At 32.2% G+C, this 27,766-nt stretch overlaps 1 protein-coding gene across 9 annotated transcripts in view; it reads left to right on the top strand.

The window, feature by feature from the left end:
* The window catches only part of LOC113523307 (proton channel OtopLc), a 55,135-nt gene extending 27,888 nt beyond the window's left edge, over positions 1-27,247 (top strand). For 3 of the 9 annotated variants that reach the window (XM_031907422.2, XM_052895630.1, XM_031907423.2), the window contains exons 2-16: positions 5,577-5,756; positions 7,195-7,358; positions 18,051-18,235; positions 18,313-18,554; positions 18,877-18,960; positions 19,944-20,058; positions 20,154-20,314; positions 20,399-20,564; positions 21,244-21,408; positions 21,540-21,917; positions 22,192-22,408; positions 22,729-23,013; positions 23,324-23,561; positions 23,976-24,143; positions 24,560-27,247. In XM_031907422.2, the coding sequence (XP_031763282.1) occupies positions 5,604-5,756; positions 7,195-7,358; positions 18,051-18,235; positions 18,313-18,554; positions 18,877-18,960; positions 19,944-20,058; positions 20,154-20,314; positions 20,399-20,564; positions 21,244-21,408; positions 21,540-21,917; positions 22,192-22,408; positions 22,729-23,013; positions 23,324-23,561; positions 23,976-24,143; positions 24,560-24,700 (2,862 nt within the window). In that variant the 5' untranslated portion in view covers positions 5,577-5,603 and the 3' untranslated portion in view covers positions 24,701-27,247. Of the gene's footprint in view, positions 1-5,576; positions 5,757-7,194; positions 7,359-15,021; positions 15,419-18,050; positions 18,236-18,312; positions 18,555-18,876; positions 18,961-19,943; positions 20,059-20,153; positions 20,315-20,398; positions 20,565-21,243; positions 21,409-21,539; positions 21,918-22,191; positions 22,409-22,728; positions 23,014-23,323; positions 23,562-23,975; positions 24,144-24,559 lie in introns of those variants that run through there. The other 6 variants (XM_031907425.2, XM_031907424.2, XM_031907426.2 and 3 more) reach the window with 6 other exon arrangements.
* The last annotated feature ends 519 nt before the right edge of the window (positions 27,248-27,766 follow it).

The following is a 27,766-nucleotide window of genomic DNA, read 5'->3' as shown; positions in this document are numbered from 1 at the left end:
TAAGTCTGCCTATGTACATTTTTGTCATAATTCAATGTCTATATTATAAATAAATGTGCAAAAGCATATAAATAAGTAAATACGTAGATAGCTTTTATTATTAGACATATGTATGTACAATACTTATCTATTTATAAGAGATGAAAACAAGGAAAATATATGGGTGATTTTATAGAATTATTTGTATAAGGATTTTATATTTCTTCTTTATTATTGAATAAGTCCAAAGCCATATTTAAATAACAGCAAAACGGAGAAGTTCCTTAATTCGCCTTGTTTCGTTGTCTATTATGCGATATCACCATTAATTGTGAATCGATTATGAGATTTTATTTTTATAGTTAAATTCAAGTGTTTTTCGAGATTGAATTATTAATGGAATTAGAATAAATATCAAAATTTATAAATGAAACAAAATTGTGTAGGAATATTGTCGTTAGCGATATGAATGAAAATGTAGTGACTACTTAAGAAGAAAAAGATGAATGACAGTCTATCGTACTCATAAAAGCACATTTACAAGGGAGAAGTGACAGATGATAAGTAGGTCAAGGGTATGCTTGACAAAGAAAGGCGATGTTTTAAGACAAAGGAGTATATAGGGAAATATAATTAACTATACAGGGAAGTTTAAAGAATTGTAAATTAGGACAGATTCAACAAAATCTAGCTTTATTAAGACGAGGGAGGGGAGGTATACAATTATTACAATGAATAATAAATTTATTTTATAACTACTATGATCTTAAACAGTGAAACACATACATATATATATGCCACGCCTGTCCCCGATTGGAGTAGGCAGAATATAACGAAATATGTGTCAAATAAATCGACAAATTTTTACTATTAATATTTATGTACAGAGCAAAACTAAAAACATTTGTATTCTTTTAAAGAAGTGATCTATCAATAGAATGGAACATTTGCATAAAGAAACGTGCGTCCAGATCAAGATAGTATAGACCGATGATTTTTTGGAAAAAATGTTCATATTTACTTGTAGAAAACTCTCTTAAATTTGTTTAATTTACCTGAAAGATATAAGTAAGTATGATAATGCTGAATACTCATGATAAATGAGTTTGTCATTCAGGCTATGTTGACTAGAGATGTATTATTGATAGACATCGTACAACCTGTCTCAAAAAACTCGGCAAAAGATGCCGCTTTTCATATCGTGCTATTCAATAGCTTCAATAGAATAGGAAGTACTTTCAAACTAAGAGATATTTGAAATGCATTTATATTAATTTTACACTTGTATATGCTTTGTATATACTTTGTATTATACTACGAGTATATTATATATATGCTATAATAAATGTATTTCTGAATTTATATTATTTTATATTACAAACACTATAATTAGTTCCATAATAATCAATATCCGAATATGAATTTTACAAATTCTCGTCACTGTCAGTTATTGAGAAAAGATTATTATTAGTGTCTGAGGAAGGCATCAACAGATAAACACTAATAGTGTAAACTATAGAAAAAAGCATCACTCGATACCGCAAAGTAAGAGTACTTGAAGTAGTTCGAACGCCGTGTTCAAGTCCACTTTAGTGTTGTCGAGTATGTTTTAGTTATTTATTTGTTACAAACAACAGATAGAGAAATTCGATGACAGAACAGGCACGTTTATATATATATATATATATATATATTTTGGTACTATTTATTTATAAAGGTATCAGTTATTTTTTTATCAATGGATCTAAAATATCTTTAAAAAAACTTTAATTAGCTAAATTGAAAATGTGACTGATATAAGGGCCCTAGACATCGGATTCTTTTAATACGTGAAAATAAATGGTAACCCCGTCCTCAACAAGCTGGAAACTAGTGAGAGATGATATAGGTGTGGATGAAAATATTTCAGTTGGGCCATCATGATGAATAAAACATGAATTTACCATGATGGTTTTTAGGGGGAACACCGTGAAGGTCGACCTGATAGGGTATATTGCTAGCAATGGAGATTTTAAACCCCTATTACTAAGAATCCCTTTCCTCTAATAATGGAATGGTAACCTTGCCTGCGCCAATGGTATACAATGGTCGGGTACCAGTGATGGATGATAGGTGAGAATGAAAAGGCAGGTCAGTTAGCCCATCGTGATGGATATACCAGAAATTTAGCGTGATGGTCCCCAGGGGAGATCACGTGGAGATCGACGTGACAGGGTATATTGCTAGCAATGGTATTGGTAGTCCGCATTACTAACAATCCCTTTACTCCCCCCCTGATTGTAGGTATTACGTACATATCATCAGTGACTATTTTATTTGTAGTCTTTTGATCCCTCACAATCGTCTATAATTCGATATTTAATAATGTTGTCAGGCTACATTGAAGACAGTTTATCTGATTGTCAGCCTGATTGATGATTACAGTTCGTCTGAATTGATTTTATCTATTTATGTCTTACCGCCTCAAGATCAAGTTTCATGTAGCCTTGACGACTGCCAGTTAGATTTAAATCATAAAATGCCACTGCAAATAGTCAAGTATTCGATTTCATGTTACTGGCTGATTCGTTGACCTGATGCCCTCATTCTGTTGAATCGATTGTACGTTGTTCCTTGGTCAACGTTATGCGAATGCATTAGGCGCGGTTCACGGAACAAACAGTTTTTTTGAATTAGCGAAAGTACTCACTTGTACGTTATCGGGTGAAAACCAAATAGAATCAAACTGAATTATCTTGCAAAAGGTATACTATTTGTACTATTTATACAAAAGTTTAGATAGAATGATTTTACTTATATTTCATTATCAGTTTTTGATAGTAACTCTAACATAGTAGTACGCTCTAGTATATCTAAAAGCTCAGAAGTAGAGCTTATAAGTATACTAGGCCAGTACTTAATATATCTGCCTATGGGCAAATTATCTTTTAAATTACGCAAAAGTATATCAAAATTATACGAGATAAATGTTGCAAAGCATTGTTTTTGAGAAATATCTTTTTGTCTCGGTGTCGATAAAATTAGATACACATTCTATCTAATACTTATTTTCAAATTCTATCTTTTCACGTAAATTAAGGCATGGAACATAGGTATGAATATTTTCTTGGATAATATTTAATAATACAGTTACATGATAGCACGGGAATCATTTACAAAACTTATCAATGTGCTCCTGTCTATCCAAAGGTTGCTCAGTAGAGATCGTTTTTAGCGATTGTGCCGTTCGTTTTGCTTCTGATTTGTAATCACTAAGTAACATATTCGTTTCTATAGCTATTAAAAGATTTTGACTAGTGTATTTCGTGCTACTACTGATATTCGTTGAAAGTCCTATCGTTTACTTTACGCTTTTCTTTCTTGCTTATAATGTGTTCGCAACTTATCCAATTATGGTCAAGATAACCGAGTTGAAACAAACGAGACGGATGTGTACCAGTATTTCCCCCGGCTCATAATAGAAACGTTTTCACCTGTAAAAAAAACGTTTATACATTCTGCTTTCTGCGAACTACAGTGTCTAGGAAAGTAACTAGGAATGCGTAGACTAGACGACATTTTTGCACCAATATTTTCCTTACCAGTGGATATAAATCTATACTTATCTACATATATACAGACACTTGAAAAGTTGCTCTTACTGGCTTACTAACTGATTGATAAGTTAACCTAATAGCCTAAACTACTAGTTTTGTTTTTTAAATATTAGAAAGGAGTATTATGAATTCTACTAGAAAGGAGATAACAAGTTTCGAGATTGTTTTATTTCCTTTTTCAAAAAATCGATATTGGTTTATTACGAATATAGAAAATAATTTAATTCCTCAAAAACATACTTTAATAAAACGCTCACTTTGATTTAAAAACTAAACTGTAAGTATATTTTTTCAGAAAAAAAAAATCATATTGGTTTGCAACTGGCGGAGTTAGGATACAAATATAAAAAACTGAATTGAGTATCTCTTTTTGAAGTCGGTTAATAATGCCAAATCGACCCACCAGTTCTCAAATGATACGTTTACAAATGAATAGCATTTAGTGTTTATTTATTGAATATTGAAACTAAAACACTTATTTTTCATTGCGTAACTGATTACAAAGTTAATTTTCAATCGGGTGAAAGCGGTTAAAATGGCTATTAATAGATTTCTATATTGAAAATTTGTTGTTATGTTATTCCATAGATTTCACGTTGATCAGACAAGGTGATCAATGTAGAATCCATTAGTAATTAGATTTGTTTGTTTGATGAATGTGAAGTTACTGGCGCTGGTGTTTACGCAAAAGGTCAAATATCATTCATACAATTCATCCTTTGAGAATTATCAACATGTGACTAGTGGTAGGTACCACGTAGTACCTGTGTAATCTATTGATGAGCCCATGTACCTGTTTGTTTGGATCTCATTCTGTGTCGTGTTACCTATCTTTGCACAGTAAAATTAATTACCACTTATTATTTATATTTATTTTAGAGTTTAAAATTTATAATTGTTTTTAGAATTATCCATAGAGACGATAAAGAACGATGATAACAATTATATGATATTAATAATTATTTTCTATTACTTTATGACAGTAGATTTGAGTGTGATTGTTTTTGTGACAAAAGAACTATAAAATGTGAAAGTTAAGTATAAATCTGATATATAAGTTATAATAATATGTAGATAAATATCGTAATGTGTATTGATGCGCAATCATTTAATTAAGTATTAAGCTGGAATTTTGTCATAAATAAACATTGTCATTCATGAACAATAATGAGTTATAACTGTATTACCTTATTGTATCCTCTAGTACAGATGAAAATGGAAATAATATATGCATTCACATATGCTTTCACTTCACGTTACAAGCCAGGTTTAGAGAAGATATTCCTTTTTTTTTAACCAAACGAGTCGCTTAAAACTCAAAACCACCGAAACGAATCTATAATGAGAAAACTTTTATAATTTGGAACAGAATAGCTTCGTATTGGGGTCAACAAGGAGCGCTCCACACGCAAAATGTTCCCCGATGTTGGTTAATTACATTTTATGCAGTTACAACCGTATTCACATAATTAATGTTTAGGGCAATAATTAGCGTGATTTAAATAAAGAATAAATTAAACCTTAGTATAATAGTAACGCTTACTATTGTAAGCTCTGTTCAGTGAAATATTTTAACATTTTTTTTCCGTTTTTGGAAACGGAAGAAAAACTAACCTCCGGGTTTCACTCTCATAAACTATGATAGAACAATTATAAAAGTTAAAACGAATAATAATTATAATTATCATTCAAACATCATTACCAACTTTTATATTTTTAATATTAGTAAGACACTCGTAAAATATCGTCTGCGTATATGCGTGCATTATAGCGCAGACAGAGGTATCATTTAATTTTTATTTCATTAGATAAGAAACTTTTTTGTTGATTTAAAACTTGGCGCTTTAACAACTCAACCAATCGTCATGAAATTTGGTATATACGTAGTATTTGGGATAGATTAATTTTTATCCCGATCAATAAATGCACCCAATCACGCGGGCGAAGTCGCGGGTAAACATTAGTAATAGTATAATAAAAACAAAATATTATCCACATCAGGTTCGCGTCCGCGAGTTCTACATCGCGATGCAGCGTTGCCCCTACATCCACGAGATGAAGGAGCGGCTGCTGGGGGCGCCGGTGGACGGCGCCGGCGCAGAGCGCGAGGCGCGCGAGACGCCGCGGGAGCGCGCGCTCGACGCCCACGCACAGGACACCCAGGTCGGCACCATCGTCAAAGTGAGCCTCATCATCATCTTATCATCTTCTGAAATTAACTTCTCGAGCCGTGATGCCTTGATGTACAGTTGGTATAGGAGTACTTTAACTAAAACAGCTGTTCATTTATTCTTTGTTAGAGGATATTCATATTATATTAAAGAATGAAAAGATTAGTGATGTTAAGTTTTATTTTGTGGTTTAAAATTTTATAGACCTGTTCCAAACCAAACATTCTATTAGTGATAGAACAGAATATGTGGGAGTGCCATTTAAGCTTGCGATAATGACTCGGTGGAAATATAAAGCGCTAAAATATAATTTTATCTATTTTTAAATGATAAACATTGCATATACATATCGGCATAATATATCTAAAAAAAAATTATTCAGATATCTACACTTTTACAGCAATGAAATGATAGTGTTTATTAATTAATAATTACAAAGACCTCTTTTTTAGTCTTTTTTATTTTAATGGCACAAATTTCTATTCCCTGTTACAATTTTAATACTATATTATATCAAAAGAAATTTGTAAATGAATAAATGAACAGAACAAAAATATATAAAAATATAAATTAAATACACGAGTTGAAAGTGAACATTATTGTGTTACAATGCTGGTACATACCTTACCATTATATTTAAATTCACTGTTTTTATAAACCAACTGTACATTGAATAGCAATTACGAGCAGTTTGTCACGGTATTGAGTATACCAATTAACTTTGGGAACCTCTGATAAAGAAAACATCTATGAACGAACGCGTCAAAAGGGTGAGTGATCCGGCATTGAAGTTAACTACAGTATTCATTTTACATTAATTGGTAGAAAGTGTCTCCTTAAGCACATTACAATTTCCTTGCACAATTTCAACTTATAGATTCTTCTCTTATCCTGTCTGTTGTTTTCCTGTATCTGTGAGGTGTGTGAAACTGTGAACCTATTGTGATATAGTGTGCATTATTGAATTATTTAATCTGGATGTAATAACCATCGTCAGTATACCAATACAACTTGCCGATTACCTCTTATGCTGAGTGCTCATATGGTTTCATTTTATTTTTAATTTTAGAACACTTATTACACTGTCTTCTGTGAATGGAATATACTGGTAAATTTTTAAGTTTCCATTTTTTTATATGGAAAATGGTAATACAATGGGCATTTCAGAGAATATGGATTACTGCTCCTGAAGACCAAGTGTGTTATACTTTGCGCCAGATATTATACTTGTTTCAGACGGGAACACAAAAAGCCAATCTGTTTTGTTGTTGTTATGAAGGAGCAATGAAATGCTCCTTGTTAATTCATGATACATGTACACAGATTGGTTTATGCGTTTGGCCTAGATACCTACATAGGCCAAATGCATTATTTCACTTTTTCACAATATTAATACTTAGAAGCTGTGTACTAAAAACTAAAAGTCGTTAAACGATATCATTTTCCAGCTGAACTCCGACGGATATGGTTCCCACACATCGCCGGCGCGTGCGCCGCTCGTGACAGACGAGTGCGAAGCGCCGGCCGATGAGACAGACGCCCTCACTCCCACAGAGGCAGTGCTGCGGTATCGCGCTTGCTGCCAACCAGAAACTACTCCTAAGAATGCCAAGTAAGTAATTTATATTAATAATAAAAAATACCTAGTCCTAAAATAAGTTAAGATTGTAGTATGGGTATTAGATATATAGAAAACACCCAGATTAATACAAATACAATGTTTGTAACATGTAGGAATCAAGCCTGCGACTCTTGAAGGATAAGGCGGTGTTCTAAATCGCTACACTAGTACATATGAATACACATAGTAGCCATAGAAATCAGATATAAAAAATAACAATAAGATTTTAATTAAAACTTGAAATTTTAATATTATAGTAGATCAATAACAAAGAAAACTATATATTCTCTATAAGCAATTGGATAATGCGCGAATCAGCCTAAAGAGTTAATGGAAAAACCTGTATTACTTGATTAGAAAAACATCCTTTTTAAGGCTGCAAGTTACTAGTGATGACGTATGGGACCGAAACATTGCTCTACGTAGTTGCTCGTATGGAAAAGCTTCAAGTTACTTAGTGAGCTATGGAGAGGGCCATGCTTAGGTGGCTCAGGACTGTTCCTGTTGGCAGTCTATTAAAGATGCATATGTTCAGCAGTGGACATATAACGGCTGATATGATGACGACGATGAAGTTTACGTTGGATATTATAATATTAACTTGCAGTTTCAATTACATCTTTAGCATAAGATAATTTTGTTATATTAATTAGGAGAATAAGGGTGTACATGAAATAACGAATGGAATTAGTAAACATTTATAGCAGTTGTACGAGAAAGGGTCTAGGTATACGACGTATGACTGATTTATTTATAATATATATACATATTTTTGGTAAGCTTTACGGATTTACCAATGCACTCACCAAAAACAAAAAAAAAAAAATAGAACATTATAATAATACAATAATGATGTAATGGACGGCAAGGAGTAGATATATTCTTCTATGTCCGTACTTTAATTTATATTAATAATAGGTATAACAAAGATACATATGAGGACGCTCTTCAAATCACAACACCAATTAGATAAAGTCACATGAACGAAAACAGAACTTAAATATGGTAATATTCATATCAAATACCATGAAAAAAAATATATAAAAGGATCTAAAAATGTAATAATTCCGATTTATAACTTTAACTTTTTTATTCCAAATGTAACTTTTAAATATTAATAATTTAAGCATTTGAGAAAATACGTATTGTTACTTTAAAATAAGTAGAATCTCTAATTACATTTGTACTTATTGAGGAAAAACTAAATTCGATTATAAGATATATAGTGAAATTCCAACAATAGTGATTATTTACAAATCTAAGAGAGAGAGAAAATAAGGTAGCGGATTTAAGTTACCTGGCGGACATGAATAAATGTACGTCTCAAGAGTCCGTCAATGAATAATTTATAGTTTGGCTCCGCAATAAATTATTGCTAAGAAAACAACTGGTTATCCATCCATTCAGAGGTTAAGGATTTATTTTAATTTAATATTCTAACAATAAATTAATAATACATATATTATTTATATCCTAGTAAACTTAATAATAAATATTTTTTAATAGTAATTTTTTTATTAATCTACCGCCCAGTTTGGAATGCAAATTGAGCTGAGAAGAACGTCCAAGTAACTCAGCTGTTGCTTTATATATATATTATTATTATAATATTGTAGATATGTAAGTGCTTTCTCTTTTTTTCATCTCACCACCTCCTAAAAAATCATAGAAGATATGTAGGTACTTGGTATTTAAAATTAGAATATTAGTCTATGATAATATTACTTTTTTTATGTATTTTACCATGTAAGGCATCAACCTTACATGTGATTACATCAGATATGGTTAAGTATATTTTTTACAAACATGTTATTCTTTTTAAGCCAGTCGTTTAATAACAGAAATACGTTTAATTTAGATATACACAATTATTTTATTAATAATTAAAAAAATATATAATGACTAAAAATATTTATATAGCTTTAAATTTTAGCAAATTTCACTATACTTTTATGTGCTGATAATGTAATAACTATAGGACCATAGTCACTAACTTAAGTAAAAATATTTATACAAACCATTGACGGTCTCCGGACCAACGAAGCGTACAATGTCACCATCTCATCTGAGCCACACAAAAAGCTTCAATGAACAATTTAAAAATAAATAAAGGGGAGGAAGCTGTAATCAAAGCACATCCACGTCGCATGGATGGACAATCGATTAAATGGTCATACCTATATGGTATATCTAAATAAAGACACGTGTGATGTTACATGGGGATCCTGAAATAAACTTTGTGGTCTGTATTTTAAGGTTCAAAGCCAAACGTATTGAATTATGCCACGTATATTAGTGCGGTCAGTAGCTGTTCGCCCGCTGTGGGATCTACTGTGGTCGCTCCCTTGATGATGGAAGGATACCGTTAATATATCCACATGAAAGCTATTGTATAGGTATACCTACTGTAGAACGTTTAAAATATTTATGAGATACTAGTCTTTGTCCGCAAATCTGTCCGTGTACACAGAACATATTTAGTTAATGGAATAAAAAGTAACCTATGTCTGTCTCCATTCTAAATAGTACGTCTATCTATTAAATAAAACAATGATTGATTGAAACGTTAAGATGTCAAGAGCTATCGAATAAACAAAAGCAAATTCAGTTTCCTATTTATAATATTAGTAAGGATATGAATATTTTAAGTCGGTATTATAGTCCTACACTGCGTTTTCCCCGTACGGGCAAGTGCAGTGTAGAACGAACTCCCACTAGATGGAGTAATGATTTCATATACTTTGCAGGGAGTTAGTGGATGCAGGTGACTCAGGACCGTTCCTTATGGCAGTCTATGGGGGAGGCCTATATCCAGCAGTGGACGAATAATGGCTGAAAAGATAATGATGATTATATGCAGCGTTATAATATTGATAATCTTTACAAGAACTTATAATGCACCTTCTTGTTTAGCACTGCAAAGTTTGTTTTATACAAGCATTGTGTAGGAATGATGATCTATGTAATCTAAAATCTGTTTTAATTAAAATAATTTATAATTACTGGATATATTTTATTATGTTCATTGTTCGGTACCTTATAAATACATGGCATCACACAAACTCTCCAATCCTTAAAGTAGGCTTAGTTTTAAGATTTTAAAAGGAGCAACATTAATAGTAAGTTAGATAACAATGTAGCAATCATTAAAAGACTTTTAGTATTGTGTATTATGTTTAATATCACGGAGTCATGTGCTGTGTCGTTAAAATCTCATTGGTCTACTTGCTTGCATACCGGTTCAACCTTGACATTGAGGTCAGGGTTACAATCTAAGTAAACCGTTTATTGCATTTTATTATACTGATTTACCAGATATATTTGTAATAATTTGACTTTAACGATGAAGTTCTTACTACGAAAGAGGGATTTTAAATATCCCTATATCTAGACCCATTACATTGAAGCGGCAATAAAAAGGTATTCATTGAACAGAAACTCAATTCGCAAATCCATTTACGGCAAGCTAAACCTTCATAAAGTCAAGTAGGTCCATAATATTATCTATTTGTTCATTGTATGCAAGACTACATCGAGGTCTACAAACATTATGTCATTGATAATTTTAATTCTCTACTGGCTTTGTTGTTGTCAATGCAATTGTATCTCCCAGGCATAGTAATTAACAGCTAATTAACTACACCTCATTTAAATGGCTCTTTCATAGCAGTTTTATTAATTTTGTCATTGTATAAATATAGGTCTGACCTGCTAATATTTACAATTAGAATGATAAATCGATTGGAATAGAAATAAAGCAGATATTTATTAGCTATTTGTATTATATACATAATATTACATACATAGCAAAATAGGCATTGTTTACTAACTTTTACTAACATACCTTCTTACATTTATGTTCCAAATTGTTTTACTTCTGTATCGTATGATAAATAATTATCTATACACAAAAATATTCAATATCTAACAAGCACTGCATTCCCAAAAATATTAAATAAACAGGAGAAAAAAACAAAAACCACAACAACTGGTTGTATATAAATTGAAATAATTTTAGTAGTTGAAAATAAAAATAGTATGTACATACTATTTTTATTTTCCACGTAATAACGTTTGGATTACGTTTAATACTTACTATCTATCGTATGCTATAATATAATAAAATGCTATAAGAATTGGCACATAAGTACATAAAAAATACTAGTTGTATAATTTATAGAACGGCCACAATTAACACAGATGTGTCTGCATTCTATTTATTAAAGTCCAGCATCGTATTTCCATGCGATGTAGAAAAATCCGATAATACACATCCAAGACATTTTTCATTGTTGTGTGTATCAGACTGTATGTATATACAGTCAATAAAACTCACCTTTCTTTGGCAGTCCGCCGTAAAAATAATTAAGTGGGTCAGCGTTGGCAACTCCCACTCAAAGTTGTCCTTCAATTTTATTAAGTTCCTCACTTAATATTGGTGACATACTTTTGCGGTTGGTTGCTGTTTTAGGCTTAGACCTTCCCAAATAGGTGAGTGGATTTAAGTCATGGTACCATAATTTTATGACACCTACGTGATTTATTTATAAATTAATTTTGTAAATATTATTATATTTCTGTATCTAACTGGACAATAGGAATTTAATGAACTAGCTATGTTTGTCGTTTCCGACAATTGTTCCGACAATTTCATACGGATGTCTTTTTCAGAGCGAGAAATCATTAAAATCTCCTTTGTTTATTTTTTTATACATTTATTTAATACTTTATTGTACACACTAATTATTATAATAATAACACTAATTGTAAAAATAATAATAACGCATCAGTGCCAGCGATGTACAATATTGTGACAATTTTCAAACAAGAACTAGACAAACTTAAGTTTATACATAACTAACTATATCATATTTAATTGTATATATACACACATACAATTGTACATATATACTCTAATTAATACTTATAATTAATAATAATAATAAAAAAATTACAATAGTTTTAAAAATACTATTATATAGATCGTAATTCTAAAATCCACATTTTAAAGTACACGGTATGGTCCTGTAGCAATTAGGTGTTGTGAAAAACAAACTTATCTAATGCTCGAGGATGCATGCCAATACTTTCACTATGTATAAATATAAGTTACACTATATCAGTATTGTCGAGGATTTTAAGCAAAATTATTAGAAGGTATTAACAAGCGAACATGTATGAAAAGATTGATGAATGTGGAAGAAGCGAAAGAGGTTTGTTTGAATCGAAGCATTTGGCGTCCCATTGTTTCTGCCTACCCTAATGGGAGACAGGCGTGACAGATATGTATGTATGTGTTAACAAAGTGCAATAACTCGGTCACTCGAGGTGGACGGTTGCAAAGGTGTTTAGTAGTGTGATAAATATGGATAATATTACGCAATACCTCGCTCCTTAGAATGCGCGTGATGATTTTAACGACGCCCATGTAGCATGAGACTACTAATTATTGTGTCACAACAATTTATCTGTGCGCAGTTAACTGACATATTAAATATATATATATATATATATATATATATTTTTACGAAAGAGACTTTTTAGAAAAGTCACCTGCATGAATACCTCTGTTTCACTCGTGCTTCTTCCACCATGTACTGATGTAGACGACGTGAACGACGAGGGTACGAAGGCATAACACCTCATCAAACATGCAATGATGCAAAAAACAGCTTATGAGGCAGTTTTTGTCTATAGGTATACTAAATTGAGCTGCTGTTTTTATTCTGTGACATCATTTGACGGTATGGTGATTTTCAGAGAAAAACAGAAAAAAAAAATTAAATTTATTATTACAATATTATTTAAAACAATCACATTACTCAAAGTTAAGGTTCCTCTGGTATATCTTGTACTCTTTTGTTTATATTTGCATCGTGTGAAAACAGGAAAAATTCTCTGACGAATTATGAATAATATCTTGATCCTTGGAACCAGCAATGTTTGATAAGTGTCTTAGTTGACAATACACTGAACATTTGTCGATATATAATGTGTTGAATCAAATTGAGACTAATCTCACTATCCTACTAACGTTATTGTAAAAATTTGCGAAGATGTTACTCAATTATGCTTTAACAACTGAACTGATTTCAATGAAACTTCTCTGATACCTTTTGATCTAATTTACGCAGAAAAACTACGGTGTGTAGCTAGTGTATAAGAATTTTTATGATTCGAAATTAGAACATTTACAACTGTGTATATATGTTTGAATAGCGAATATAATAAACAGTTAAACGAGGACGGGTAATAAAATGACTAATATTATAGATCGAGTCAGATTTATCACATTTTATTTCGTATGCGTATATGACTGTCTACTATATATATACGAATGTACTATAAGATTGAAGGACTGTCCATATGTTATATTCATGATGAATAAATGAAAGGCAATTATTTTAAAACAGGTTTAAACCCAGTATTTATGATTTGTTAAAATACAATTACCCTGTAATAAAAAGCATTTTATAAGGGCACAATTGTATTGGCGTGTATCCAATATCGATATAATCCCTTTAAAAAAAATATAAATGAATATTACACTAATGTTACATATTTATTATACCCGATACCTGAGCGATGTGGCGTGAAGATAGACATTGTACTGAACTAAAGTCGATGACCTTTAATTACAAATACGCAATATTTTTCGGCAAAACGTAGATAGACTCGTATATAATGCATCTAAGACGTAAAATACATCAATTGCGTTAGTTTTTTAATTGTAATTAACACTGGCATCTAAATGATGCACATATTAGTTGGTTATGATTTTCATATTATCTGGACAATTATTTGCAGTACAATAAAATTTTAAACACCATGGAGTTACTATTAATAATTAGTATAGGTATGATTATGTACTTAACAAACAGATCGTCAACTTTTATAAAATGAATCTACAACTCTGTCTAAATATATAGTACCATATTTGAATAGGTAGTGATATATAGAGTTTATCTAAGAGTTCATCGCCCCTATAACGCTAAGAAGGTCTGCCATCTTTAAGGAAGCCGGGCATGCGCAACACATCTATCACATCCTTTAAGATATTTATTATAATATTAAACCATACGTTGTTTTCTTTGTCTTACTTTTATGTATATTCCGTATGCATGTGCATTTTTAGGGTTGCCACCGGTTTACGTGCGTATTACATCTGTGATTGTCGTATATTTGAGTGGGTGAGGCCGGGGTGTTGGGGCCGGGTCAGTGGGTCGCTCGCGCAGCCTCCCAAAAGCTCTCCGGGAAAGACGCGCCTCTATCGACCGCTTGTCGCCAATTGTTATAGGGTTGCCAAAATGTTAAGTAATTTTTAACTTTTTTTTTATCGGCATTTATTAGTAGACTCATTTTGTTTTTACCAAAACCCCATCTTGGTCATTAAAAGATCATCACAATGTTGTTTTTATTATCATTTATTTTGTTATCTTTATCAAAAATATTTAATAATGTATTTTTAAAATACGAAAGGATGAATAAATACTATGAATGTAACGGTCAAAGCGCATTCCACCCTTCGCTCTTGCAATAATCGGGTCTATATAGAAAATACGACCCTCTCGCCATTAAGAGTGCAATTTCGACAAAATAGGGTGCACTCGGGAGGGTCGGTGCCGCCCCTGTTTCGGGAGTACTCAGTCGCGCAGCATCCATTACTGCGCAACTCTCGCCGCACTCGAGCCGGAGGCACGGTCTTGTGCCGCACCTCCATACTTCCGGAGCTTTTGACTTGAAAGAGCTCCTTGTGATCCGGTGCCCTACCCTCACCTTCGTCCTTAACCCTTCAACACTTACTATGGGTCTGTAGATTTTGTTGTTCCTCGCGTGTATAGTGAAGTGATAGTGATGGGGAAGGACAAGCATCAGCCCACCGAGGCTGAAGTGAAGGTGGCCACCGTGGACCTGGAAGCGGTGGACAATATGGCGACACTGCCGGTGGGTCAACACAGGCAACAAGGCAGCGACATCGCAATCGCCGAGAAGCATAATACCGCGAACAAAGAAATGGAGTTGAAATGCGTGCAACCCAAGCCATCGAAAAAGTATGATTTATTCGATTTGCATAGAATACGCCAATAGTGTTATTTTTTGCGCCTCTATCATTTTTGAATAGGTACATATATTTGTGTCCCAATAATATTTTTAAGAATTGCTTATTTTTAGAATTCTATGATAAATATTTACATACAGGATTGTACCGGCGAAAATCTAGATAAACGATGTTGTGATTAGAATATAGGATAATATTGTGTAAAAAGCTCTGAAATCCTCAGAACCGGCGTAGATAAATCGAATAATTATAATGAAAGAAGACCGATCAACGGATTACAGGCATTCGTTTTATTTTCCTATTCTGTATAAGACCTGGTGTGAAGACTAATTAGAATAATTTTGCTACTGTCTAACAGTAATGCAAAAGTTTCTATGGATGGATTGATGTATACTCTTTCATACGAAAAATAATAAATGGATTTGAGGGGACTTGGAATATGGATAGAGTTGCCTAACATAGCATATAGGATACTTTATGTATTGATTAACGCGCTCAAAGCCGTATTAATACTTATATTATGTTGGATGTAACTTACTGCGCTTTTTTACTTTATGAAAATATAGCGAAAAAGCACGGTATGTTGTAAGTGGACGAAGGAATGAAAATATTGAATAGTTGATAAACTCCCTTTTATGAATTGAATTCCGTGTCGTCCAATGTGAAGCAGTGAAATGTTATAGATGTTAGTAGTTTTTATAGCGGTATTAGTTATTAATAGGTAGCGCTACAGAATACCTAATAGGCACTTAATATCATTTACTAAAGTGTTAGTGTAAAACCAAGTATCTACGTATATACATATGTAGTACAATGCGTTGCGTATGTGCGCGCACAAAGAGATGGGCACTTACTGCGTTTTGTTACTATTACGGAATGAAATTTAACAACTTCGAAATTTGCTTTAATGTTTTAATTCAAGAATTTAAGTATTTAACGACAATTAATTTTTAACTATCAAAACTAATGTCGGATGTATGAAAATATTTTTAAGTGACTTTTTATAAGAGTAGGCGTGGCCTGCATTATTTTGTGTATATTTTAAGCAATATCTTACTTATTTTATTTTGTACAGATTTAAATAATTTTTTGTACAACCGAAATAATTTCGTATTAAATTCTTATTAATCTTGTTATGATAGAAACAATTGTTATTTGATTCTATCGTAACATATATTCCGAATTCCATAGAAAGTGATAACCATTGCTTATTTAAACATGAAAAGTTGAATACAATGGATATAACAGAGTGCAATGTAACGCCCATGATGTGGTGGCTCCCCTAAGAACTAGGGTGTTATACATTCTTATCTAGTAACTTTATTACTTTTAAACCGAAATACGAATTTGCAGAATTGCTTTTTAGGAAGTTACTAGGTATTATTAATTCAATTTATATTGGACGTGTATTCATAAAAGTAATATGGAGTAAAAGTAGACACAGTGGGAAGCAATGTAGTATTGCTGTAGTTACCAACTATCTGATTAGTTCACACCTCCTTATTGATTATATATTATATTCACTCACTTTACCAATGTAAATTAAACATTGTCCTTTAATATTTTTTTTTTATGGCAAACAAGCTGACAGTCTACTGATAAAAAAAGTAATTGCCGCCTATAGATAGGATCTACATAATGAATATTTTTTTTAATCGTTGACAATGGAATGGCAACTCCGCCTGCGCTATCGCGGGGCACCAGTAGGTAAGGCAAGATAGGTGAGGATGAAAACAGATCAGTTGTCCCATCGTGACGACTTCCAAAAAAATTAACTACGATGGTTTCTAGGGGGAACTGCTTGGAGCTTGACCTGATGTGTTACCAATCCCTTCCCCCTACCATGAATATTACTACACTGTGATACCCATAGCACCCATCATGCATTACCATTTCTGAAAACACATATTTAGGAGTAATAATCTTAGCAGGCCGTAGTTACATTTTGAATGAATTACTTTGTTTTCGTGGTGAACGTAAACCTATACTTTACATTATTCACCTAACATTTACTACATTTCGGTGCATATTAATTATTATGACCATACTCATGAATATGCTTATTGACTGTTCGTTACCCTATGGAGATAATATTATAATTTAAAATACAATGTGGAAGTAATTTATATTTAATTATTTCACTTGAATTATTTTTTTCTCTTATAAAGCACAAGTTACAGCTCGCTTTAATAAACAGCAAAATATTATTCTCTGACAAATAAATTTAAAATGCGCTGTTTTTATACCCGATCTGATTGATCTGCATTATGTATTAAGGAAATAAATAAACGTAAATGAGTTAAAGAGGCAGTTATTGACTATTATAGTTGTAAAGTAGTAATTACCAAACCAAAATGGCAGTCCGGTTAGTCCTTACTTACATTTTTCGTTTTTCGTAGTATTTCGAGTAGATTCGAATACAACTTGGCAGGATCTAGTGACGTTGAATTCAGATTAATTAGGGTTTCAAAGGTTATATTACTTTGAGTTGTTTTTTTTTTTTTGTAAAATTTATGAATTAATGTTAAAAATACCTTTTGTACATTTATAAGTTCATTAATACAATAACGGACTTCTATTCCCTTTTTAAATATTGTATAATTTTTATTGTTTTGTATTTTCAGAACTTCGCTGTTCATCATATCAAGTTTCATCTACGCGAAGCTTTTAGTAGTGGTATGCATTGCTTACGTCATAAGCGACGTCATCACCCACAATTTACCCCTGTACTACTACGAGGGTTTCTTCACCTACCTATACGGCATGAGCATATTGTTTTTATTATACGTCTTTTGCTTCCTACTTCAAGGTTAGTATGAAATATACGAATTTTGATAACATATTATACAACATTGTCATAAAAACTTCATGTAAAAATTTGTTTAGAGAGTGCATGCTGCAGTGGAAGTCCTCCAAAACCGAAGCCTCCACCGAAAGAGAAGAAACCTAAAAAAGAAAAAGAGAAGAAAACCAAAGATAAAGATGTAAAAGAAGGGAAAGATGGAAAAGAGAATAAAGATGGAAAGAAAGACGGGAAAAAGGATGGCAAGTCCAAAGACAAAGATAAGGAAAAAGATGCTGGTAAAGAAAAACCAACCAAAGAGTCTAAGAAACAAAGTCAGTTTCAGGTAAGTGACGTCATTAAATAATTATGCTGCACATCCATCATAATGTATTTAACATTATTACACACTCTTGTCGCTTAAGCGTGTCGTCCTGTGTTAGATAACCACATAATTGTTTTATTATTAATTTCAATATATTTTCAGTATTATGATTTTTTCTATTATTATGTTACTGATTTTACGCACATTGTCGCAAGTTTTATTAATTAGCCATCCATGAAAAGAACTATTGGTTCTTCAAAGCTTCGTCAGGACGTAACAAGCCGCATGAACCCCTTTTTGTTTACGCTGCCTACTTTTTGTTTTTTCCATATCATTTGGACAGGAGGTGTATCCACGTAAGATGCGCGATAAAGTTCGTCAACAACAATTGCAAATTCAAATGGCGCAATTGTATGCGTCCGAACAGGTGAGGTACATTGAGGCATCACGCTTGAACACTTGTGTATCATATAATTTCGAAGAGCTTTGGATGTGCTGATGTAGGCCATTTGTTCGCAATAGTGCTTTTGTTGTTGTCTGCTATATGTACTACATGCTTCCTCAAACAAAAAAAGCTTGTGTGTGACGGTTTGCACATAGCAAAACTATCTTATGTAATGATCTCTCTGTATATATCTACTCTCATGTTTATACTCATTCTCCATCTATTAATTATATGAATGTCAATGTACCTCAAAACGGTCTTGTCTAAAATAATATCTATTACTATGCTGGAGACCTAGATTTTAAGCAAGACGGTAATCATAATAAAAAATCATTTACAGCTTGATCTAGTCAGCAGTGACGCTACAAATATGTTTATAAGATTAACAATAAATACGATACCCATTTACTCGTTATTTGCATATTTTATACTAATTTTGCATTCATGATAGAATGTTCAGGTAAACTAATAAGATTATTTAATATTTCCAAGCTCTTGCTACGAGTCTAGAGTAATCTTAGGCAGTAGGATGTATATCCAATATTTTTTATTAACGTAATGCTGATTCCTATCTAGATAGAAAATGTTACCGCTAATAGGTTTTAAAATTATTAAATTTGTTATATAATCACCAAACGTAAGGATATATAATTGTAAAAAATCGTTAATGTAAATTCAAATGCCCACATAAATTGGTATTTAAGTTTAATTTATAATTAATGTTTAATGGAGACATTTGGCGTTCTATTGTTTCTGCCTACTCTAATGGGAGACAGGCGTGAAGAATATACATAACTGTTAAAATTTAATGGAAAATTCCGTTTGGTTTCTTGAATTATTTATTATTAACTAGACTTGAACAAAAATAATTCATGCAGTGGCATGAATTATAAGCAAAATTATGAAGGTAATCCTAATTAGCATAATTTAGTAATAAATTATTAATTTTTTTCTTTATTCTATAGCAACAAGATATTGTCGAGATGGAGGCTGGCCCTGTTGCAAGACCGGTGCGTCGACGTAAAACTTCCCAAAATGATCATAGCCATGGTAGTTTCTTCCTTAGAATCGGTGCTATTGGTAAGTAATATAGAATGTTTAATGTTATTAATTTATGGACCTAAAATTTGTTTGACATTATACAGTAATAAAGTGCATTTATTAATTGTTTTCAGCATTTGGCCTCGGTACAATGATATACAATGGCTTAGAGTTTGGAACGTTCTTTGAATTGCCACTAGATTCGCCTTGCTACCTTATCTTAAAGGGTGTTAATCCTGTCCTTCAGATGGTCTTTACATTTATGCAAATGTACTTTATTTTCATGAATTCACGAGTAAGTTACTTTTATTATTGTTATTTTGGTTATATTTTATTATTTATAACACTTTAAATTGCATATGTCCAATATTTCTTTCAGCTTAATATTCACCGTTTCAAAGTGATCGCTCGTTTTGGTTTAATGCATGTCGTTGCCACAAATATCTGTGTTTGGATTCGGACATTGGTACTTGAGTCTCTGAAGGAAATAACAGATTATCACGTGAAAAATCCACTTGGTGTTCCCGGAGAAGGCGTACTTGGAAGTGAGGAAAATATATCTATTACTTTTTTGTTTTATTATTCGAGAGATTTTGAACGGGAAGTGTTTGTTGTTAACCTATTAATTTTAAATGAAATTTTTATATTTTTATATATTTTTTAGACATTTATATTGAAATATAACTTTATGCTTCGTTCGTACAAACCTGGAAATAATATCTAATATAGTACATACCATACCAAATTTTCATAGAATTTATACAGTACTTCAAAGTGGAAAATTTTTTAATGCAAAGAACAGAGGTCTTTTTCGACTCAACTTGTGTTCCTACGGCGAAACTACTGTGTTTCTATGGCTGTGTTTTAAGGGGGATAATGACAATAAAATTACCTAGGCATAATACTATAATCTTCAAGAATGACATCACATAAAGTATAACATAGCCACGGATGTCACACTGTGATGTCCTTGGTGCTAATTATGTCTATAGGTGACGGTTATAACTATCCATTATCTTGTTCGCAATTTTATGTTGTAAAAAATAATTATATAAATAAATTTAATTACTTTTAGTTAAGATGATGTGAATATCAACAATCAATAGGCGTTAATTAAAAAATGGTAGTTTTAATCTTTTAAATTTATACAAGCCATTTATATTGATAAACACAGAGAACAAGTGTGACTCTTTTGAAAACTATAATAAAGCTATATTTTTTCAGAAGTCATACGAAAGCACACATTGAGGCATTCTGGTAAAGTGTTCGGTGCTGCGACCACTGCAGCAACTACTATTGCTTCGACTGTTAGTACTACAGCAAAGACAGGTGTCGAGCAGATATTGAACGTGGTCACAACCACTGCCCCTACAACCACTTCAACCACTAGTACGTTTTATTTTTTAATCATTTCATTGATATATTTGCTATTACTAACACGGTGTCCCTGTGGAAGGCATACATTCTTACCAATATGCATGTACGTGTTAACATTTAAATATTTTCGACTAATTTTTCAGCGACCACTCCTTCACCATACTTTAATATGGGTGGTGGGTTCCTTCCTAAATCAAAACTGATCGATACTATAAAGAGTACTGTAGGGTACGATAATGGGATTCAATTCGGTCGCGACTCCAAAGACGCGTGGCCTAACGATAATCCTTTCACTACTACCTCCACTATAGCACCATTAACAACGGAGGCAGAAAAAGTGACTCAAACTCAGACAGCCATGTTGGAAGTATTCCAGTGGCTCTCTTCGACTTTCAAACCAATCGTAAGCACTATGTCAACTATGGTGCCAACTTCGACTTCTGGATCGTACATTACCGATAGAGATGAGTGGGGGAATAGTGTCGAAACATATCGTGTAGACGAACCACCACATTCGCCAGGTTTGTCGGAGTGTCGTTTTGAACCTTCACGTTTAATTTTTCGCCGTTGCACTTTTATTTTGCAGATTGTCATCAGTACATTTTTGTGTTGTCTTAAAAGTTTAGTTGAGAAATGCACATAAGTGTCATCTATATCTGTTTTACTTTATATACTTTCCATGCATGTTTGTGTTTAGGCAATAGACCCATACTTTAAAAGAAGTATAGTTTTTTTTTAATACTTAATATTAACAGTCTGTTTTAAGAAAACTTTATTTTAAATATTTCTTTTCAGTAAACAACTCAACGGAAATCTTCGAGTCGTTTGATAATTTGAACCCGGCAGCTTTGATTGGAAATATCGATAATACAACTGTATGTGGAAGGAATCCAATTATGGGCACTATCGTTTCTGATTCGGCGCCTTACCTGTACCCTTTTATTATCGAGTACTCTCTTATCGGCGCTGCTGTCATCTATGTCATGTGGAAACATATTGGCCGCTATCCTAGGTAAATATATATTCTTTGCTAATTTTATATATAATTAGTTTTAACACTCCTTAATAAAATCATTTTTAAAAATAAAACCTTCATTTTCTCAATTTTAATTATATTAAAATATGATAAAATAATTCCAATGGTCTTATCACTATTGTACTATATTCTTATTACTAACATTAGAATTTAATTATTGACACTAATTTAAATATTTTGTTAAACATAACGATAACAATAATAGTAGCTTAAAATTTTGTGCACGAGTAGCAAAGAGAAACTAAGGACATTGTCGCGTACTTACGTGACTGATGCCAACGCGCATTTGGTTGCAGCGTGGCCAACGATGAAGATCTGGAAAGACGTCTGGAGGCTGTTCTCTCCCGCAGGGCAGCAGCACTCGCGGCAGCACAGCGTGGCAACCGTGTCGACTGCGCAGGCGCCTCCAAAGGACTCTTCTGTGGACTGCTCCTCCTCGTCGCGTCTCTCATCTGCTTGATCCTCTTCTTCGTACTGATAAGACACCATGAATTGAAGCGCCTGTCGATCTATTTGGCTGACGTGTCTCATTGCGCATTGATGGTTCTCTCTATATTGGCCATCTTAATCGGATTCATACGGTAAGAATTTATATATATTTTTTATATTAGAAATGAATTTTAAAAAGAATTACTTTTAAATTTTTAGTCAATAAAGAAAATTTTTATTTTTATTGTTATTTTTTTTTTCATTTCGTATTTTGTTTTTATTTAATCTTTATTTATTTTTGTTTTTCTTCCTTTACCTTCCACATTCCTATTCCTATAACTGTTTGACTTTATTCACGATTCCTATTTTGTCGCACAACTCGTGCTGTTGATTCACAACCTATTATTTTATTTTTCTTATTTGTTACCGTTTTTGGTTTATTTCTAAATCTAATATGACCAGTGGTCGAGTAATGAAATGGAGCTCAAACCCCCCTTCCTATACCGAGCCTCTCCGCAGGGTGCAATCTCTGAAGTTCCGCTCTGAAGAACAGTCCGACCTGAATGACATTCTGCTCCGCGTCTCTGCATTTGGACTCTTCGTCTACGCTGTGTTCAGCGTGATTGCCGGCGGAATGGGTGCCTTTGTCAAGGAATCGAATTTGCTTGTCATGATCACTGGATGCTTGAGTGTGCTTCAGGTGTGTATAATTATTGATTTACTAGCTTTTACCCTCAACTTTGTCCGCGCGATCGGTATATGTTTATTGGCTTGAATAAAAAGTGACTTCTGTCTATTTTCATTTCCAAATACAATTTTTATATTTATCAAATTTTATAACAATAAGTTAAGCATAACCATAAAAGTACTTATACATTGTATATCGACAGTTATTTTATTAACATAAACAACAATACCGATTTTTACCCTGTTTAGGCGAAGAATAGTTAATATTTTAAGTAGATAAGCAGTAGGTTCTAATGAATACTGTTACTGTTATTAATTATTCTTTATTGATTTTAATATAATTAAAAATACAATATCTAATAAATAAATTTTCACATTTAAAAGTATATTTTTATCAGATTATTTCAATAAGTCTCATTAATTTCAGGTGGTACTTCAACTTTTGTTTATCGCCGATGTATCGCGCCGTCGCGTCCACTTACCTGAACAAGAGCGCAGCAAGCCGGCCCGCCAGGCCGTCACCTTCCTTCTCATTTGCAATGTCACCATGTGGCTCATCTATACTTTTGAAGCGCAGAAAGTTCTTGCTAGTCCAGTGAGTATATATTTCTGCAATTTTTTATACAATAAGAAATAGAAAACAAGCAGTTCATCAGATGGAAAGTAATAATTGTTTTTTATAGGCATACTCGTAAATAGCACCATGGACAAGTCATAATAAATTTATTATAATTCTATATGGGCGACGTTTTAGAAATTACCGAATTACCTTTTTTACATTATTTTTATTTAACTTAGTACATTACAAAAATTTCAACACCAGGTTTGAATGGCCATTAACATTTTATAATAATTTCTTAATAACATTCATCGTGAAATTAAATGCAATTTTGTATTAGTAACACTTCTGTCTATCCTATTTAAGAGCTGCGCTCTTATCGGTGGCGCACTTGCCACTCACTACGATTTTCAGTAAGTAATGCTTAAACTTTCAATAAATTAAACTTGCAGGTACAACTGGATTTCTATGGTTTCGTTGCTTGGTCACTCGTGCAGCGGTTCACTCTACCACTTTGCATTTTCCATCGCTTCCACTCAGCAGTAACTCTTGCTGAGATTTGGAAGACCAGCTACAAAGCGCGTTTGGAGTGAGCGCCCTAGAAAAACAGGGAATATTGGAATCTTTTCCAATCGTCAATGTCGACTATCTCCTAGCCAGGAATAAGGAGAACACTACTGATTTCGTCCTTATCCGGGACAGCAATTTTGTAGTTAGAAATATAAAATTTGTTGCTAGTTTTGGCATCATCAACTAATGATAAAGCGTTATACTATAGTATAGAATCGTATCATGAATTTAGTACAGTACCTAACTTTCTGATTTGATTGCCTAATAAATTCAAAGGTGACAATTGCTATCCCGGAATGACTTATATGTAGTTGACCCGTGACGCACCCGGATATACCTACTCTGATAAACATCACATTGTTTCGTACTATATACATACATTCACTATTTATTTTATGTTCACATTCCATATTTTTACAGTATCGTATAATAAACTCTGTTTCTTGGAAGACTGACTGTGGAGACTTTAATGTGACCAAACATGTATATTTTCCTGTTTGTTTCTTTTAATAGATACGTAAACAGAATTGCTCAGTATTCGGCTTTTTAAGATCTTGTGAATTTTTTAATATTTCGATGAGAGAATTATAAATGGAAACCATATAAACGAAACATGATAATAGAAATAATCCCCAGTTGTGAAAAGTTCCCTCCTTTGTTAGAAATAATTTGTGTGCCATGGTTTTAGGGTTAAGGCTTGATTAAAATTCGACAATATTTTATATTTGTTGGTTCAAAGGGGATTTAATGTATCAAATTGATGCTAATGCACTAGGATTATCTGGCTTTGTATTTGAGATAAAGGTGCAAAACGTCTTGAATGTCTATTTTCAGGAGATAGGTTTTACGATCCTGTTTAGATATCGCTGCATATTTTTGAAGGTAAAATAAATTTAATTACTATATTTAAAGTTTCAGATGATTTATTAGCCAACGTAAATTCGATATAAGCAAGTAGAGATATTATTATTGGAAGTTAAAATACGATAAAAGTAAGATTGTAGTTAAAGCGTCGAGAAATAAATTACATATAATTATATGTACTTACTTAACTTTAGAGAAATACAAAAGTAGATAACGTACTGCTTAAGCTGCAGTAAAATGCTTGATACAGTTGGATCATTTGGGTATTTGAGTTTATTGCAAGGGGCCACGAATTATTAAAAAATATATCAATCTTAATGCAGTCTTTTTTATCGCTAATTATAGCGAATTCAGATAATATACATACTTATTTACTTAATTAATAGACAACAACAGTAGGTTTTTTTACATTTGTAACGTTTGGTTATTGGTTCTTCTATACTCGATAGTTATTATTCGCTGCAAGTAATGTACAAACTGCGGTGTTGGCGCTATAAATTTGGATTATACCTTTTGTAAGTTAAGGAACACCATTGCGTTAAGATCTTCTCTGCAAGTATTTTCTTAATCGTCTTTATGTGCAATCTATTTTTATAAGCTGACTAATTTTACACACATATTTGAAGTGTCATTACAAAACACCGTGTTATGACACGTGATATCATTTTGATGTTATGGATTTTGTATAAAATAGTTCATACTCAATTATTTATAATATATTTATTAATTTTGTAAATTAACTTTTAAGGTAACTTTGTAACTTATTGATCTAGGAGTCTGAGAGAAATGTGTGCTTAGGTACATTGTAAGATTTCGAGTGAGTGTAGTTCGTTTTGACTGGTTTATATTTTAATGTTGTAAGACTGCGTATGCTATAGTCAAGACTTTTGAAATCAATTATGAATTGCCATTTTTACATTATTTTCTCTAGATTTAGTGATATGAGCAGACAGTGACTCTAACGTCGTCTCTAATGTTTTTAATTTGTCTACTATTATTTATTACATATTTTTTTACAGATAATTATGACAAGATCATTGTCTTACCTTAAAATATTGTCTGTATTGATAATATTTTAGTTTAGTAATTATTTGGATTAGTGAGAAGGAAAAGAATCACCTAGCTAGTGATTTTGAATTTGAACCTTCAAATAGATAAGATGACGTCTCACAAGTTGTACCTATGCTGTTTTCATTGAACAGTACCCACTACCAGGCATCAGTTAGTTCAAACAAAAATCTTGACTATACTGTGCGTTGCCACTAAATTATAAACGGTAAATTATTACTAATGCCGAGTGAGTAAGTAAGATTCAAGAGTCCAATCGTGTTGATTTTTGGGAACTCTATTGCTAAAATGTACATGAATGTTTACTGTGAAATAGAAACAATCCGCGTGTTTGGCTTGTTTTATCACTGCCGAAGTTTTTAACAACATAAATTATTATTAGTAAGTCCTTTGATAAAACTATACTATTTCTAACTTGTTCAATTTTGTAGGTGATATTTACTGTGTACCTTAAATGTTTGGAACAAAATGTACCGAAGTTTGTAACGTTAGGTATAACATTATTATCATACTGTGGATACTCAATCAGTGTTATATAGAGATACCAAAAATTAAAATTTGGAAATTCTACTTTAAAGTATATTAATAATATATGTAAATGTCTATTTGAAATAAATCAAATAATACATTATATGTGATTGTTAGTTTTATTAATTTTATGTCGCGACATACCTTTCACCTTTTTATATATTAAATATAATATAAGACATATTTCTTATATATAGACATACTCGTACTTTACTAGGGCACTAGTAAGGGTGTGCCATATCTAGTAATATTATACTTACAATATATATACGTATAATATATTGGTCCAATAATAGATATGTTAATTATCGGTTATCCAATATATGACATCGAAAAGAAGAACCCGCTCGTAAAGAATATAAATATCAAACCGGTATTGGTGATATCGCAATAGGTGGTCATTAATGTTGAGAAAAAATCGATATTTAGATATATAATATTAGCCATCTATACCAGTAAGAGATAATAATTGAGAATTAAAGCAGGTCAATTGGTCCATGGTGACGAATTGATCGTTTTCATGGGCTGAGTGACCTGCAGATAAATAAACTGAACTAACCAATTGATGAAATTTGTACTTAGCGTTATGTTTACATTACCGTTTAAATTAAATAGCTAAGCCCCTATTA

The sequence above is a fragment of the Galleria mellonella genome, unplaced genomic scaffold (genome assembly GCF_026898425.1).
Source record: "Galleria mellonella isolate WM207_F2 unplaced genomic scaffold, CSIRO_AGI_GalMel_v1 utg300, whole genome shotgun sequence".
NCBI classification, from domain to species: Eukaryota; Metazoa; Arthropoda; class Insecta; order Lepidoptera; family Pyralidae; genus Galleria; species Galleria mellonella.
This window is presented reverse-complemented; position numbering and strand designations above follow the sequence as displayed.